At 53.8% G+C, this 12,192-nt stretch overlaps 2 protein-coding genes and 1 long non-coding RNA gene across 7 annotated transcripts in view; 2 read left to right on the plus strand and 1 right to left on the minus strand.

Moving 5' to 3' along the window:
• Nucleotides 1-9,755, plus strand: SENP3 (SUMO specific peptidase 3). 3 transcript variants are annotated; one of them, XM_009189568.3, is made up of 11 exons: nt 1-402; nt 1,203-1,928; nt 2,764-3,003; nt 3,095-3,206; nt 3,594-3,741; nt 3,871-3,918; nt 5,048-5,125; nt 8,192-8,329; nt 8,506-8,589; nt 8,708-8,758; nt 9,216-9,755. In XM_009189568.3, the coding sequence occupies exons 2-11, from the start codon at nt 1,214-1,216 to the stop codon at nt 9,324-9,326; spliced, it is 1,725 nt and encodes a 574-aa protein (XP_009187832.1). In that variant the 5' UTR covers nt 1-402; nt 1,203-1,213; the 3' UTR covers nt 9,327-9,755. The 3 variants fall into 3 exon arrangements, with proteins under 3 accessions (XP_009187832.1, XP_021784370.1, XP_009187833.1); XM_009189569.4 differs by lacking the exon at nt 1-402 and adding an exon at nt 491-920; XM_021928678.2 differs by lacking the exon at nt 3,871-3,918.
• LOC103878631 overlaps nt 9,732-12,192 on the minus strand; it is a 10,233-nt gene continuing 7,772 nt past the window's right edge. The window contains exons 1-2 of one of the 2 annotated variants that reach the window (XR_004179333.1): nt 10,302-10,378; nt 9,732-10,157 (exon numbers count right to left, since the gene is read on the minus strand). This is a non-coding gene — a long non-coding RNA (uncharacterized LOC103878631). Of the gene's footprint in view, nt 10,158-10,301; nt 10,379-12,192 lie in introns of those variants that run through there. The other variant, XR_004179332.1, reaches the window with a different exon arrangement.
• The window catches only part of EIF4A1 (eukaryotic translation initiation factor 4A1), a 6,997-nt gene continuing 5,299 nt past the window's right edge, over nt 10,495-12,192 (plus strand). Inside the window, exons 1-2 of one of the 2 annotated variants that reach the window (XM_009189566.2) lie at nt 10,495-10,654; nt 12,048-12,096. In XM_009189566.2, the coding sequence (XP_009187830.1) occupies nt 10,632-10,654; nt 12,048-12,096 (72 nt within the window). In that variant the 5' untranslated portion in view covers nt 10,495-10,631. Of the gene's footprint in view, nt 10,655-10,780; nt 11,335-12,047; nt 12,097-12,192 lie in introns of those variants that run through there. The other variant, XM_009189567.4, reaches the window with a different exon arrangement.

A 12,192-nucleotide genomic window follows, 5' to 3' on the forward strand; every position in this document is an offset into this window, starting at 1 on the left:
CTGGGCGCTTGGTGGCCGCGCCGGCGCTCTTCGCCGGGTGTGACGTACTAATCGTGCGCCGCCACTGCCGGTGGGCCCGGGGCTCGCGGGAGGGGAAGGAGGAGGAGGGGGGGAGGAGTGGCGGCGGCGGTGGCGCTGGTGGTGGCGGTGGTGCTGGTGGTGGCGGTGGCGGTGGCGGAGGTGGAGGTCGAAGCTGAAGCTGAAGCAGAGCCAGAGGCGGCGCGGCGGGGTGTTCGGCGGCGCGGCACGCGGCCCAGAAGCGTTGGAATCCTGAATTGAGACGGCTGCGCCTGAAGACAGCAGGAGTGGCGGGGCCGCCGCCGTCGCCGGAGAGATGAGCCGGGAAGCTTGAGGCCGGAGACGCCCGCCCTCGGGCCCGTCTGCCCGGCTTCCCCGCTCGCGGTGAGGACGCCCCCTCCCCTCCCCCCCCAGCCCTGCCTTGGCCTCTCCCATTCCTGGGCCTCGCTTCCACCCAACCGGGGCCCAGAGGCCCGCAAAAGGGCTTCTTAAGGCCCGTGTGCGCCCAGCCATCCAAGCCCGTGGCACCGGACTGGTGCCGGGTTGCATTCTGGTCCCCGAGGATGAAGTAGGAGGGGGCTGGCCCGGCCTGGCTCGTGCGCTCCGTTCTGTCCCAGCGCCTTGATTCAGTTCCCTTTAAGTTTCCTTCAAAGTGCTTCCCCGTTCATCAGCCTCTGCCCCTGAACCATAGCCTTGGCATCCGCACCTGAGATGACCGCAGCCTTCCCACGCCCCCTGTTCATCCAGGGTGTTAGAGAACTCCCACTCCAGCCCACAGTTTCCACGTGCAAGTTGCATTCTCCTCAGGTACCACGGTTATCATGTCCCTGAGGAAGGAAATTGCCGTTATTGGGTCCTCAAAGGACAGCCCTGGTGGTATTAAAATAAAGACGTAGAACCAGGTATTGCTATTGGGTTTGGCCTGGGGATCTTAGAAATAAGATTTCTGAGGCCTGGTGCTTAGCCATTTTCCCTTGTCTCTGAACTGGGGAGAGATGATGGCACAGACCCTAAAGGGCCCCTTGTGGATTGCGTTAACTGGGAAGATCTTAAGTTTGGAGTTTTGCGTTTTTCTGCTTTTCTTTATTTGCATCTGAATCCAGAGGAGGCATGGCCAGGAAGAGAGGCAGGATCTGCGCTGGCGTGATGCTTAGATTTTGATATTCTTGATCTTTGTTTTTCAGGGTACTGGAAGATGAAAGAGACTATACAAGGGACCCGGTCCTGGGGGCCTGAGCCTCCTGGACCCGGCATACCCCCAGCTTACTCAAGTCCCAGGCGGGAGCGTCTTCGTTGGCCCCCACCTCCCAAACCCCGACTCAAGTCAGGTGGAGGGTTTGGGCCAGATCCTGGGTCAGGGACCACAGTGCCAGCCAGACGCCTCCCTGTCCCCCGACCCTCTTTTGATGCCTCAGCAAGTGAAGAGGAGGAGGAAGAGGAGGAGGAGGAGGATGAAGATGAAGAGGAGGAAGTGGCAGCTTGGAGGCTGCCCCCCAGATGGAGTCAGCTGGGAACCTCCCAGCGGCCCCGCCCTTCCCGCCCCACTCATCGAAAAACCTGCTCACAGCGCCGCCGTCGAGCCATGAGAGCCTTCCGGATGCTGCTCTACTCAAAAAGCACCTCGCTGACATTCCACTGGAAGCTTTGGGGGCGCCACCGGGGCCGGCGGCGGGGCCTCGCACACCCCAAGAACCATCTTTCACCCCAGGAAGGGGGTGCGACGCCACAGGTGCCATCCCCCTGTTGTCGTTTTGACTCTCCCCGGGGGCCACCTCCACCCCGGCTGGGTCTGCTAGGTGCTCTCATGGCTGAGGATGGGGTGAGAGGGTCTCCACCAGTGCCCTCTGGGCCCCCTATGGAGGAAGATGGACTCAGGTGGACTCCAAAGTCTCCTCTGGACCCTGACTCGGGTAAGGTGGGAAAGGGGTGTGGGGTGGGGATGGGGGGAAAGGGGTTAGGAAGGGATAAGAGCCTGGAGCACCAGGAGCCTGTTGCCATGGTGAGAGTTGGGTTTAGGGAAAGTAGGATGGCAGAGTGACAGCTCCAGAAGAGCTGCAAAATATCTCCATTAAGCCCCACTTTGAGCAGAAAGTAAGCTTGGGATTGAGCCTGGCTGTTTCCCAGTCAGAACTAGGAAACAGATTCCCTAAGTAGGTATCCTGTGGTCTTGAGCGCAGATGCGAAAGGGGAGCTGTGGTTTAGAAAAATCCTGTCCACGGGAAATCCCTCGTCGGCCTCTCAGTATAAGAACCCCTGTGTGTACATCTCCAGAGAGTACCACTCCCACAGTGGTGGGATGGGATCTCTCCCGGTAGTGGAGTACATCATCTTACAGTTGTGAAATAATATTTCCCTTTAGGAGAACTCCAGCCAAACAATTTCAGGCTCTCTACGTCTTTATTACATATTCAACTATTCATTGAGCCATTACAATATGCTGGGTACTGTGCTAGGTGTTTGGCATATAGTGGTGACAAATATCCCTGAAGTTTTCATGTCTAATTGCTAATCCTTTTTTTTCTTCTGTCTATGAGTAGGAACTCTCTCCGTCCCTGTAGAATCTCTTGGACATGTTTATCTCATGCTTATGGGGTCCCCGTTTCTTGGAGTGGGATTGACATTGGTGGATTCTGCTTCAGTGTATCCTCGTGGTCTTCTTTGCGTGCATGAGTTAACCGTGTGCATCCCATTGTCCTTTCCCCTAGGCCAATCTCTCATGCCCATTCCATTTCCCCTGCCTTATAGGCCTCCTTTCGTGTACTCTGCCCAACGGTTTTGGGGGACCATCTGGGCCAGAAGGGGAGCGCAGCTTGGCACCCCCTGATGCCAGCATCCTCATCAGCAATGTGTGCAGCATCGGGGACCATGTGGCCCAGGAGCTTTTTCAGGGCTCAGATTTGGGCATGGCAGAAGAGGCAGAGAGGCCTGGGGAGAAAGCCGGCCAGCACAGCCCCCTGCGAGAGGAGCATGTGACCTGCGTACAGAGTAAGGAGCCCTTGAGCAACTAGCCTCTGCCTCCACCCACTCCTAAAGTCAAGTCTGGAGGCCTTACCCCTCCTCTCTCCCTTTCCACCAGGCATCTTGGACGAATTCCTTCAAACATATGGCAGCCTCATACCCCTCAGCACTGATGAGGTAGTGGAGAAATTGGAGGACATTTTCCAGCAGGAGTTTTCCACGCCTTCCAGGTGAGGCTTGAAAGCCCTCCTTCAAAGGAGGGCTGGGGCCTCAGGGACGTAGGGACGTAGGGACGTAGAGAGAATACTGCTGCCTTTTCTCCCATAGGGCTGTACTTGGGGGAGGAGGAAGCTAGAGCTGAAGGGGAGGACTCTGCAGGCAAGGTGCCGAGTCCTTGGAAGCTGATGGGAGAGTCTTTACCTGGGACCCTGACATGTTCTACTTGAGTAGTCATGTTCTTCTTTCTGGGGAGTGGGCCTTTCGTGGGTCCTCGGAAGGACCCATCATGAGCCGAATAAAAGGGGGTCAGTTAGAATTTGTATTCTAGGGAGTAGTAGGTATTTCTGTGTGCCCCAGCTGCATCAACTTTTGTGTGACTCCACCCTTGACCTACTCAGGAAGGGCCTGGTGTTGCAGCTGATCCAGTCATACCAGCGGATGCCAGGCAATGCCATGGTGAGGGGCTTCCGTGTGGCCTATAAGCGGCATGTGCTGACCATGGATGACTTGGGGACCTTGTATGGACAGAACTGGCTCAATGACCAGGTGAGAAAGGGTAGAGAAACAGGCCTGAGAGGGGATTCAGGGAGCAGGGTGTCTGGGGCCCTCTGCATGGGGGAGCCCTGTACCCATGCCGCACCCTCCATGGCAAGCTGCCTCCCATCTTCTCCCCAGGTGATGAACATGTATGGAGACCTGGTCATGGACACAGTCCCTGAAAAGGTAGGCCCAACCAGATAGGTCAGTACCCAGAAGAACTTCTGCAGTTTTAAGCAGCTTTTTAAGCTCCTTTCATCCTTTTCATTTTACATAGAGAGGGTCTCTGTTTCAGGGAGAGAGGTGGTAGTGGTAGTGTATTAATTTCAAATCTGTAATCTTGGCCCTGGATGTATCAGTTGTTTTCCTTTCTGCCGGTATTTAGTGTTTTTCCCTATGGCCAGCCCCAAGAATCGGGATGGGATCCTATTGTAAAACAAGGTTAAAAAAACAAAAAAGGCTGCCAGGCATGGTGGCTCGTGCCTGTAATCCCAGCACTTTCGGAGGCTAAGGCGGGCAGATCACCTGAGGTTGGGAGTTCAAGACCAGACTGACCAACATGGAGAAACCCTGTAGCTGGGCATGGTGGCGCATGCCTGTAATCCCAGTTACTCAGGAGGCTGAGGGAGGAGAATTGCTTGAACCTGGGAGGCGGAAGTTGCGGTGAATCGAGCTCACGCCATTGCACTCCTGCCTGGGCAACAAGAGCAGAATTCTGTCTCAAAAAAAAAACAAAAAACAAAAAAAACAAAACAAGTTTGGGTGTGGTGACTCATCCCCGTAATCCCAGCACTTTGGGAGGCCAAGGCAGAGGGATCAGCTGAGGTCAGGAGTTCGAGACCAGCCTGGCCAACATGGTGAAACCTTGTCTCTACTAAAAATACGAAAAAGTTAGCTGGGTGTAGTGGTGGGTGCCTGTAGTCCCAGCTACTCGGGAGGGTGAGGCGGGAGAATGGCTTGAACCCGGGAGGCGGAGGTTGCAGTGAGTCGAAATCATGCCACTGCACTCCAGCCTGGGCGACAGAGCAAGGCCCTGCCTCAAAAAAAAAAAAAAAAAAAAGGCCTGGTTTGTTGACTCATGCCTATAATCTCAATGCTCTGGGAGGCCGATGCAGGCAGGCAGACAGATTGCTTGAGGCCAGGAGTTTGAGACCAACCTGGGCAACACAGTGAGACCCTGTCTCTACCAAAAAAAAGAAAAAAAACCCAAAAACCCAGAATTTGTTTTTACTGTCAGTGGACTGAGGAGGGGAGACTTAGTGGGAGAGTCTGAAGTCTTTTAATTCCATTGAGCTTTTTTGTGTCATTGGCACAGGTGCATTTCTTCAATAGTTTCTTCTATGATAAACTCCGTACCAAGGGTTATGATGGGGTGAAAAGGTGGACCAAAAACGTGAGTTTTGAATTGACATCTACTTGTGTAATGCCTTTGCCTCTAAAGAATGAGAGTCTTGTTTTCTATGAGCCCTTTCCCTGACTGTGTTCATTCAGTCTGTCAAAGATTAAACGTCTCCTGCGTGTGTAGGCACTAAAGATACAGTATTAAATAAGGAAAACTTGCCCTTGTGGAGTGAGAATACAGTTAAATTGCAGCTAGCGATAAGTGCTGTGGGCAGATCAAAACAGAATAATGTGAGGCCGGGTGCAGTGGCTCACGCCTGTAATCCCGGCACTTTGGAAGGCCAACTTGGGTGGATCATCTGAGGTCAGGAGTTTGAGACTAGTCTGGCCGACATTGAGAAACCCTGTCTCTATTAAAAATACAAAAATTAGCCCTGTGTGGTGGCAGATGGCCTGTTAATAAGCCCAGCTATTCCGGGAGGCTGAGGCAGGAGAATTGCATGAACCTGGGAGGCAGAGGTTGCAGTGAGCCGAGACCCCCCACCATTACACTTCAGCCTGGGGCAACAAGAGCAAAACTGTCTCAAAAAAAAAACAAAAAAACAAAAACCCAGAGTACTGGGATAGTGTGGAAAGTGGGTACTTTAGATTGGGTGGTCTAGGAAGGCCTCTCATAGCTGAGACTTGAATGAGGAGCAGCCAGCCATTTTCAAATCTGGGAGAGGAGTGTTTAGGCAAAGGGACCAGCAAGTACACAAGACCCATAGTGAAAAGAACAGAGGGCTTGTGGGGGTGACCTGTGTAGTTGGCACAGAGTGAGCAAAGGGAGACCGATACAAAATTCGGTCAGAGAGTAGATCATGTAGGACATACGACATATACGGTAGGCTGAGGAGGGGATTGTATTGTGCGCATACTGAGAAGCCATTGAGTTTTCTGTTCTAAACTCCTGTTTCAATGATAGATTGAAAGGGGGGCAAGAACGGAAGCAGGAACAGGGCACAGTAGTCCAGGTGAGAAACTTGAACTGGAGTGCTAAAGGAAGAGAGAGAGAGTAGTTTTACGTAGGATACATTTTACAAGTAAAACCAGTAGGACTGACAGGCTCTGTGATACTGAGAGATACATATTTGGTCTCCTGACCAGGCTCCTGGCTTTCCACTTGTAAAATCCTTGGAATCTCCAGTGATGTGTGTTTTGTATGCTGATGAGTTGATTCATGGCTAGCCCCTCTAGGTGGCTTCATGATTAGAGGGTTGGAACTTTCAGCCTCACCCCCACCAGCTTCCAGGGAGGGGAAAGGGGCCGAAGGTTAAAGCAGTCACTGAGGATCAGTGATTTAATCAGTCATGCCTAGTAGTGAAGCCTCTAAAAACCTGAAAGCGGCCAGGCGCGGTGGCTCAGGCCTGTAATCCCAGCACTTTGGGAGGCTGACGCGGGCAGATTGCAAGGTCAAGAGATTGAGACCAGCCTGGCCAACATGGTGAAACCCTGACTCTACTAAAAATATGAAAATTAGCTGGGCGTGGTGGTGGGTGCCTGTAGTCCCCAGGAGGCTGAGGCAGGAGAATCGCTTGAACCCCCGAGGCAGAGGTTGCAGTGAGCGGAGATAGTGCTGCTGCACTCCAGCCTGGGTGACAGAGTGAGACTCTTTCTCAAAAAAGAACGAAAAAAAAAAACCCGAGAGGAGGAGTTTGGAGACATTCTAGATAACTGAAGGCATGGAGGTTCCCGCAGGATGGCCTCCAGGCCTCTTCCCAGTACCTTGCCCTGTGCATCTTTTCATCTGTACTCTGTACTACCCTTTGTAATAAACTGGTAAATGTGTTTCCATGAGTTCTGTCAGCTGCTCTAGCAAATTAATCAAATTCAGGGAGGGGGTCATGGGAACGCTGATCTAACCAGTTGGTGAGAAGCACAGATAAAAAAAACCTGGGGCTTAGGACTGACATCAGAATTGGGGGCAGCCTTGTGAGACTGAGCCCTAAACCTGTGACACATTATCTCCAGGTAGATAGCGTTGGAATTGAATTGGGGGATACCCAGCTGTGTCCACTGCAAAATTGCTTGCTTGGTCATTGGTGGAGAGAAAGCCCCACACACTTCTTGGTGACCACAGGTTACAGAAGTATTTTGTGTTGTGAGAGTATAGTAGGAAAGATTTGGTTTTTCCTCCACAGGTTGGATGTGGGAAACGAAGAAAAAGATAGAAGTGGAGGATGATGCCTAGGTTTTTGGCCTATGTAACGGGAAAAGTGGAAGAGGAACAGGTTGCGGGAGGAAAGTCAAGAGTTCTGTGGTTTCCCTGCCCTCCCATTCAAAGGCCGGGAAATTTCTACAGCTAGGCAGGATGATTGGCTCTAGCATTCCTTAATTTCAGTCCTCAAATTCAAGAGCTTACACCCTCAGGGATCTTCTTCCACTTCTCCCAGTAGAGGGAAGGGTGGTGACACACAGTGCAAAACGTGTTGGCCTTCTTCATACTGAGTTTGAGTCCCACTTCTGTCATTTCTTTCTTTTATGACCTTGTGCAAGTCACTACTTTCCAAGCTGCAATTTCCTCATCTCTTAGGTTGAATGTGAGAACTTCCTGGTAGGATTGTTATGAGCATTAACTGAGTGTTTACTTTGTGCTGTATGTTGTTCTAAGTGTATAATGGATATTCACTAGTTTAATCCTCATAACAAATGGATGAGGTGTAGGTACTACTATTTTCACTCTCTGGCAGATAAGGAAACTGAGGTATAGAAGGTTATTAAGTAGGTTGCCCAGTCATAAGCCAGTAAATGGAGGAGCTGGATTTGAATTCTGGCAAGCTGCAGAATCCTGGGCCTGGGTTCTTAGCTGCTAAGTACTTCTCCCTTTAAAGTGTGAAAAGTGCCTGCCCATTATGGATTCTCAAGTGTTCGTTCTGCTGTCACCTCCATTGTCCGACCTTCCTCCCTTACCCCGAAGAGCCGAAACATGCAGATCCTGAGCTTGCCCACGATCTAGGGCCTGGGTCTTCTGTTCTTTCGCTTGGCTCCCTTGCCTGTGTCTCTGTTCCTCTCTAGAACCTTCATGGCAAAAGGCAAGACTTCTGTGTGTTGTACCTGACCTGTGGCACTGTCTCTTTAGGTGGACATCTTCAATAAGGAGCTATTGCTAATCCCCATCCACCTGGAGGTGCATTGGTCCCTCATCTCTGTCGATGTGAGGCGACGCACCATCACCTATTTTGACTCGCAGCGTACCCTAAACCGCCGCTGCCCTAAGGTTTGAGGGGGTAGGAGAGAGATGGGCAAAACGTGGGGAGGTGCAGTGGCAAGGCAAGGGTGGGCTTTGGGCCTTTGAGGGGCGACCTGGGCGTGATGTCTGCCACCACTACCCACCATACTGTGTTCATTTGGGAGATTCAGGGCATCACTTTCTCTCTTTCCCCACCCACGTAGCATATTGCCAAGTATCTGCAGGCAGAGGCGGTAAAGAAAGACCGACTGGATTTCCACCAGGGCTGGAAAGGTTACTTCAAAATGGTGAGTTTCCTGAGGAAGGGGTATAGGGTGTTGGTGGGGATAGTGGTAGAAGGCAGAAATTGAAGCCCTACCCCTGGGAGTCTCCATGTGAAGGGCCTGCTTTTTTTCTCTTCTCTAGAATGTGGCCAGGCAGAATAATGACAGTGACTGTGGTGCTTTTGTGTTGCAGGTAAGCAGATGATGGGGCCACCTCCTCTAGCTCTGAAGTCAGTTGGGTTAAAGGGTTGGGAGGCTGTTCTGTATCCCCTCATTTGGCTCATAGTCAGTTGTGGAGCAGGAAGTAATCTGTTTTAGAACACCAAGACCCTGGCTTCACTGGTCCTCTTCTGGGCTTCTTCATCCCACATTGGGACTGGGTGTCTGGTCTTGGGCCTCTGGCCTTGATAGAGCTCCCTGCTAACCTCCAACTCAGTGTATTTTCTCCATCTAAAACATTCTATCGTGTACCAAGTAGGAACATTAGCTTTAGAGTCAGGCTGTTTTTGAACCCCAGGCTATGGGACCCTGACTCCCTTTGTATGTGAAGTGGGCATGTTCTCTGAAAGATGGAGACACATCTAACATGAAATGTGTAGCACAGGTCCTGACACAGGGGGTTTCTCATGGCCTGCTTTGTTAACACCCAGTATTGCAAGCATCTGGCCCTGTCTCAGCCATTCAGCTTCACCCAGCAGGACATGCCCAAACTTCGTCGGCAGATCTACAAGGAGCTGTGTCACTGCAAACTCACTGTGTGAGCCTCGTACCCCAGACCCCAAGCCCATTAATGGGAAGGGGGACATAGGAGTCCCTTCCCAGGAAACTCCAGTCCCTTTCCCCTCTCGCCTCTTCCCACTCAGTTCCCTTTGGTTTTTCATATTTAAATGTTTCGATTTCTGTATTTTTTTTTTTCTTTGAGAGAATACTGGTTGATTTTTGATGGGCAGGGGGTGGCTACAGAAAAGCCCCTTTCTTCCTCTGTTTGCAGGGGAGTGTGGCCCTGTGGCCTGGGTGGAGCAGTCATCCTCCCCTTTCCCCGTGCAGGGAGCAGGAAATCAGTGCTGGGGGTGGTGGGTGGGCAATAGCATCACTGCCTGCCAGATCTTCAAACTTTTTTATATATATATATATATATATATATAAATGCCACGGTCCTGCTCTGGTCAATAAAGGATCCTTTGTTGATACTTAAGTGGTGGTCTTCCTTAAAGGGCCTCAAATTAGTGGATGCTTAGCTCAGACCTTCCAGCCAGGCTCTTGAGACTAAAGGGGTCAGCTTTCCATCCCTGGCTCAGACACTGCCAACACCATGTCTTCACCCAAACAAATCCCCCAGATAGGAGCAGAGGGCAGGAAGGAGGGAAAGTAGGTATGCCTCAAGAATAAGGGCGTCCGAGAGGGAAGCTGGGGAACTGGACACAAGGGACTGGGGAGGGGACCAGCCAGGATTCATGATAGTACCCCAAAGCCCTTTACAGTTTTCTTTCATCCCTCCATCCTCCAGCCAGGGGAATCCTCCTGTCCCTAGGATATCGCTCTTGATTCCTTCATCCTTGGCACACGTCCAGGCGGTGTCGAATCCATCTTTGCTACAGGGGAAAACAAATTAACATTTGAGTCCAGTGGGGACCGGGAGCAGAAGTAAAGGGAAGTGATAACCCCCAGAGCCCGGAAGCCTCTGGAGGCTGAGACCTCGCCCCCCTTGCGTGATAGGGCCTACGGAGCCACATGACCAAGGCACTGTCGCCTCCGCACGTGTGAGAGTTCAGGGCCCCAAGATGGCTGCCAGGCCTCGAGGCCTGACTCCTGTATGTCACTTCCGTACCGGCGAGAAAGGCGGGCCCTCCAGCCAATGAGGCTGCGGGGCGGGCCTTCACCTTAATAGGCGTTCGAGTTATCCAATGGTGGCTGCATGCCAGAGCGCCTAGGAACTAACGTCACGCCGAGTTGCTGAGCGCCGGCAGGCGGGGCCGGGGCAGCCAAGCCAATGCGATGGCCGGGGCGGAGTCGGGCGCTCTATAAGTTGTCGATAGGCGGGCACTCCGCCCTAGTTTCTAAGGATCATGTCTGCGAGCCAGGATTCCCGGTAAGAAAGACATTTGCAAGAGATTGTGGCTGCTTACCTTTCCGCCCCCCTTCCGACAGGCCCGCTGGGGGTAGCTGAGAGGCCCAGCAGGGTTGCGGGGGAAACCGAGCCGGGGGGGAGGTCCGACCTGGGGGGGCGAGGGGGAAGATCCACGGCCTACGCGGCCACCAGGGTCGAAGCGGAGGGCAGGGACAGCCCGGCTAGGGTCAGGCTTGCGAAGTTTGTTACGAGCCTCGACCAGAGGCGGTGCCGTGCGCGAAGCCCCGGCGCTGAGTGGCGAGACGGGGTCGCGACCTGGCGTGGGAAAGAAAGGTGGAGGCGGCCGCCACTGTGTGTGGCCCAGAGCCGGCAGGTCCGGTTGTCTCCCTGTGCCGGGGGAGGGACGGCGCGCGGGGTTCCGGAGGATTCTGACGGTACCACTCGCGAGAGGCGGGGGTGCCTGGTCCTCAGATCCAGTCACATCGTCGCGGCTAAAACACGGATCGGGGAGAAGAAACCGGCCGTTCAGTGTGCTGGTTTTCTTGACGGCCAGGACTGAGCCTAACCCCGAGGAGCGGCCGCGTGAGGCACCAGGAGCCCACCCGGCGCCGGGCGGGCGGGTCCATTTTGCCGCACAAGCCGGGCTATTGGCAAACTGCGGATGGGCAGGTCCACTTTACTTCGGGGGTGAGCGGCCTGAGGTACGGGAGGGCGACGCTACTTCGCGACGGGGGCGGGCGGGATGTGGATTGTTCCATGGAGGGGTGGGAGACGCCGCCGGGTGGTCGAGGGAGCGAGCACATGGTGGCCTGAGGCGTTCCCCTCCCCCAGTCTGCTTCGCTTCTAAGTGTTGTGCAATCTCCCCCTTTGCTAGCTCGGCTTGGGCTCATTGTGCGCGAGGCCGCCACCGCCCGCGGCCTCCCACATCCGGGCAACGCGAAGGGGGGTTCGGCTGGAGGGAGTGGGGGAGGGCGCGGGCGGGATGACGTGGGGGGAAGGGGATGTCCTACCCTCCGATCTGGGAGGTGAAGGGCGGGACTTCCGGCGCGCTGGTGCTGTGGTGGGAGGTGCACGCGCTGGGGCTTTAAGCGGCTGGGTCGGGCCCACGTGGACCTGGCGGCAAGCACCACCTCTGGGCGCCGTAAGCGCAGCGGCACGCCTGCCAGCCTGTCTTCAGAAAGGGTCCCCCTTATGTCGGGGGTTGCCTGGCCTGAGCCGCTGCCTGCATGGGGCAAAGGCCTCACGCAGTTTTATAGATACTCCTCCTCTGGGTACCTTTTGGGAAACGGTGGGAGTTGGATCTGGAAGAGCAGGTTGATGGCATCATGCAGGCCACTCCTGACAGAGCCCGGTTGTCAGGATTTCTGAGTGCTTCGGTCTGGCAGGGGACAAAATTTGTGCTTTAAACCAACAGATCCAGAGACAATGGCCCCGATGGGATGGAGCCCGAAGGCGTCATCGAGGTGAGACTGGACAAATGAAATTGTGTCCTCTCCCATTACAACTCTCAGCCTTACAGCTGTATAGAGTTAGAGTGGCCTCTTAGATTGATTTCCCAG

This window comes from Papio anubis, chromosome 17 (assembly GCF_008728515.1).
Source record: "Papio anubis isolate 15944 chromosome 17, Panubis1.0, whole genome shotgun sequence".
Taxonomy (NCBI): Eukaryota; Metazoa; Chordata; class Mammalia; order Primates; family Cercopithecidae; genus Papio; species Papio anubis.

Coding starts and splice junctions, on each gene's coding strand:
- SENP3 (XM_009189568.3), top strand. CDS start 1,214: ATGAAAGAGACTATACAAGGGACCCGGTCCTGGGGGCCTGAGCCTCCT. Junction 1,929..2,763: donor TCCTCTGGACCCTGACTCGG/GTAAGGTGGGAA, acceptor CCTGCCTTATAG/GCCTCCTTTCGTGTACTCTG. Junction 5,126..8,191: donor TGAAAAGGTGGACCAAAAAC/GTGAGTTTTGAA, acceptor CTGTCTCTTTAG/GTGGACATCTTCAATAAGGA.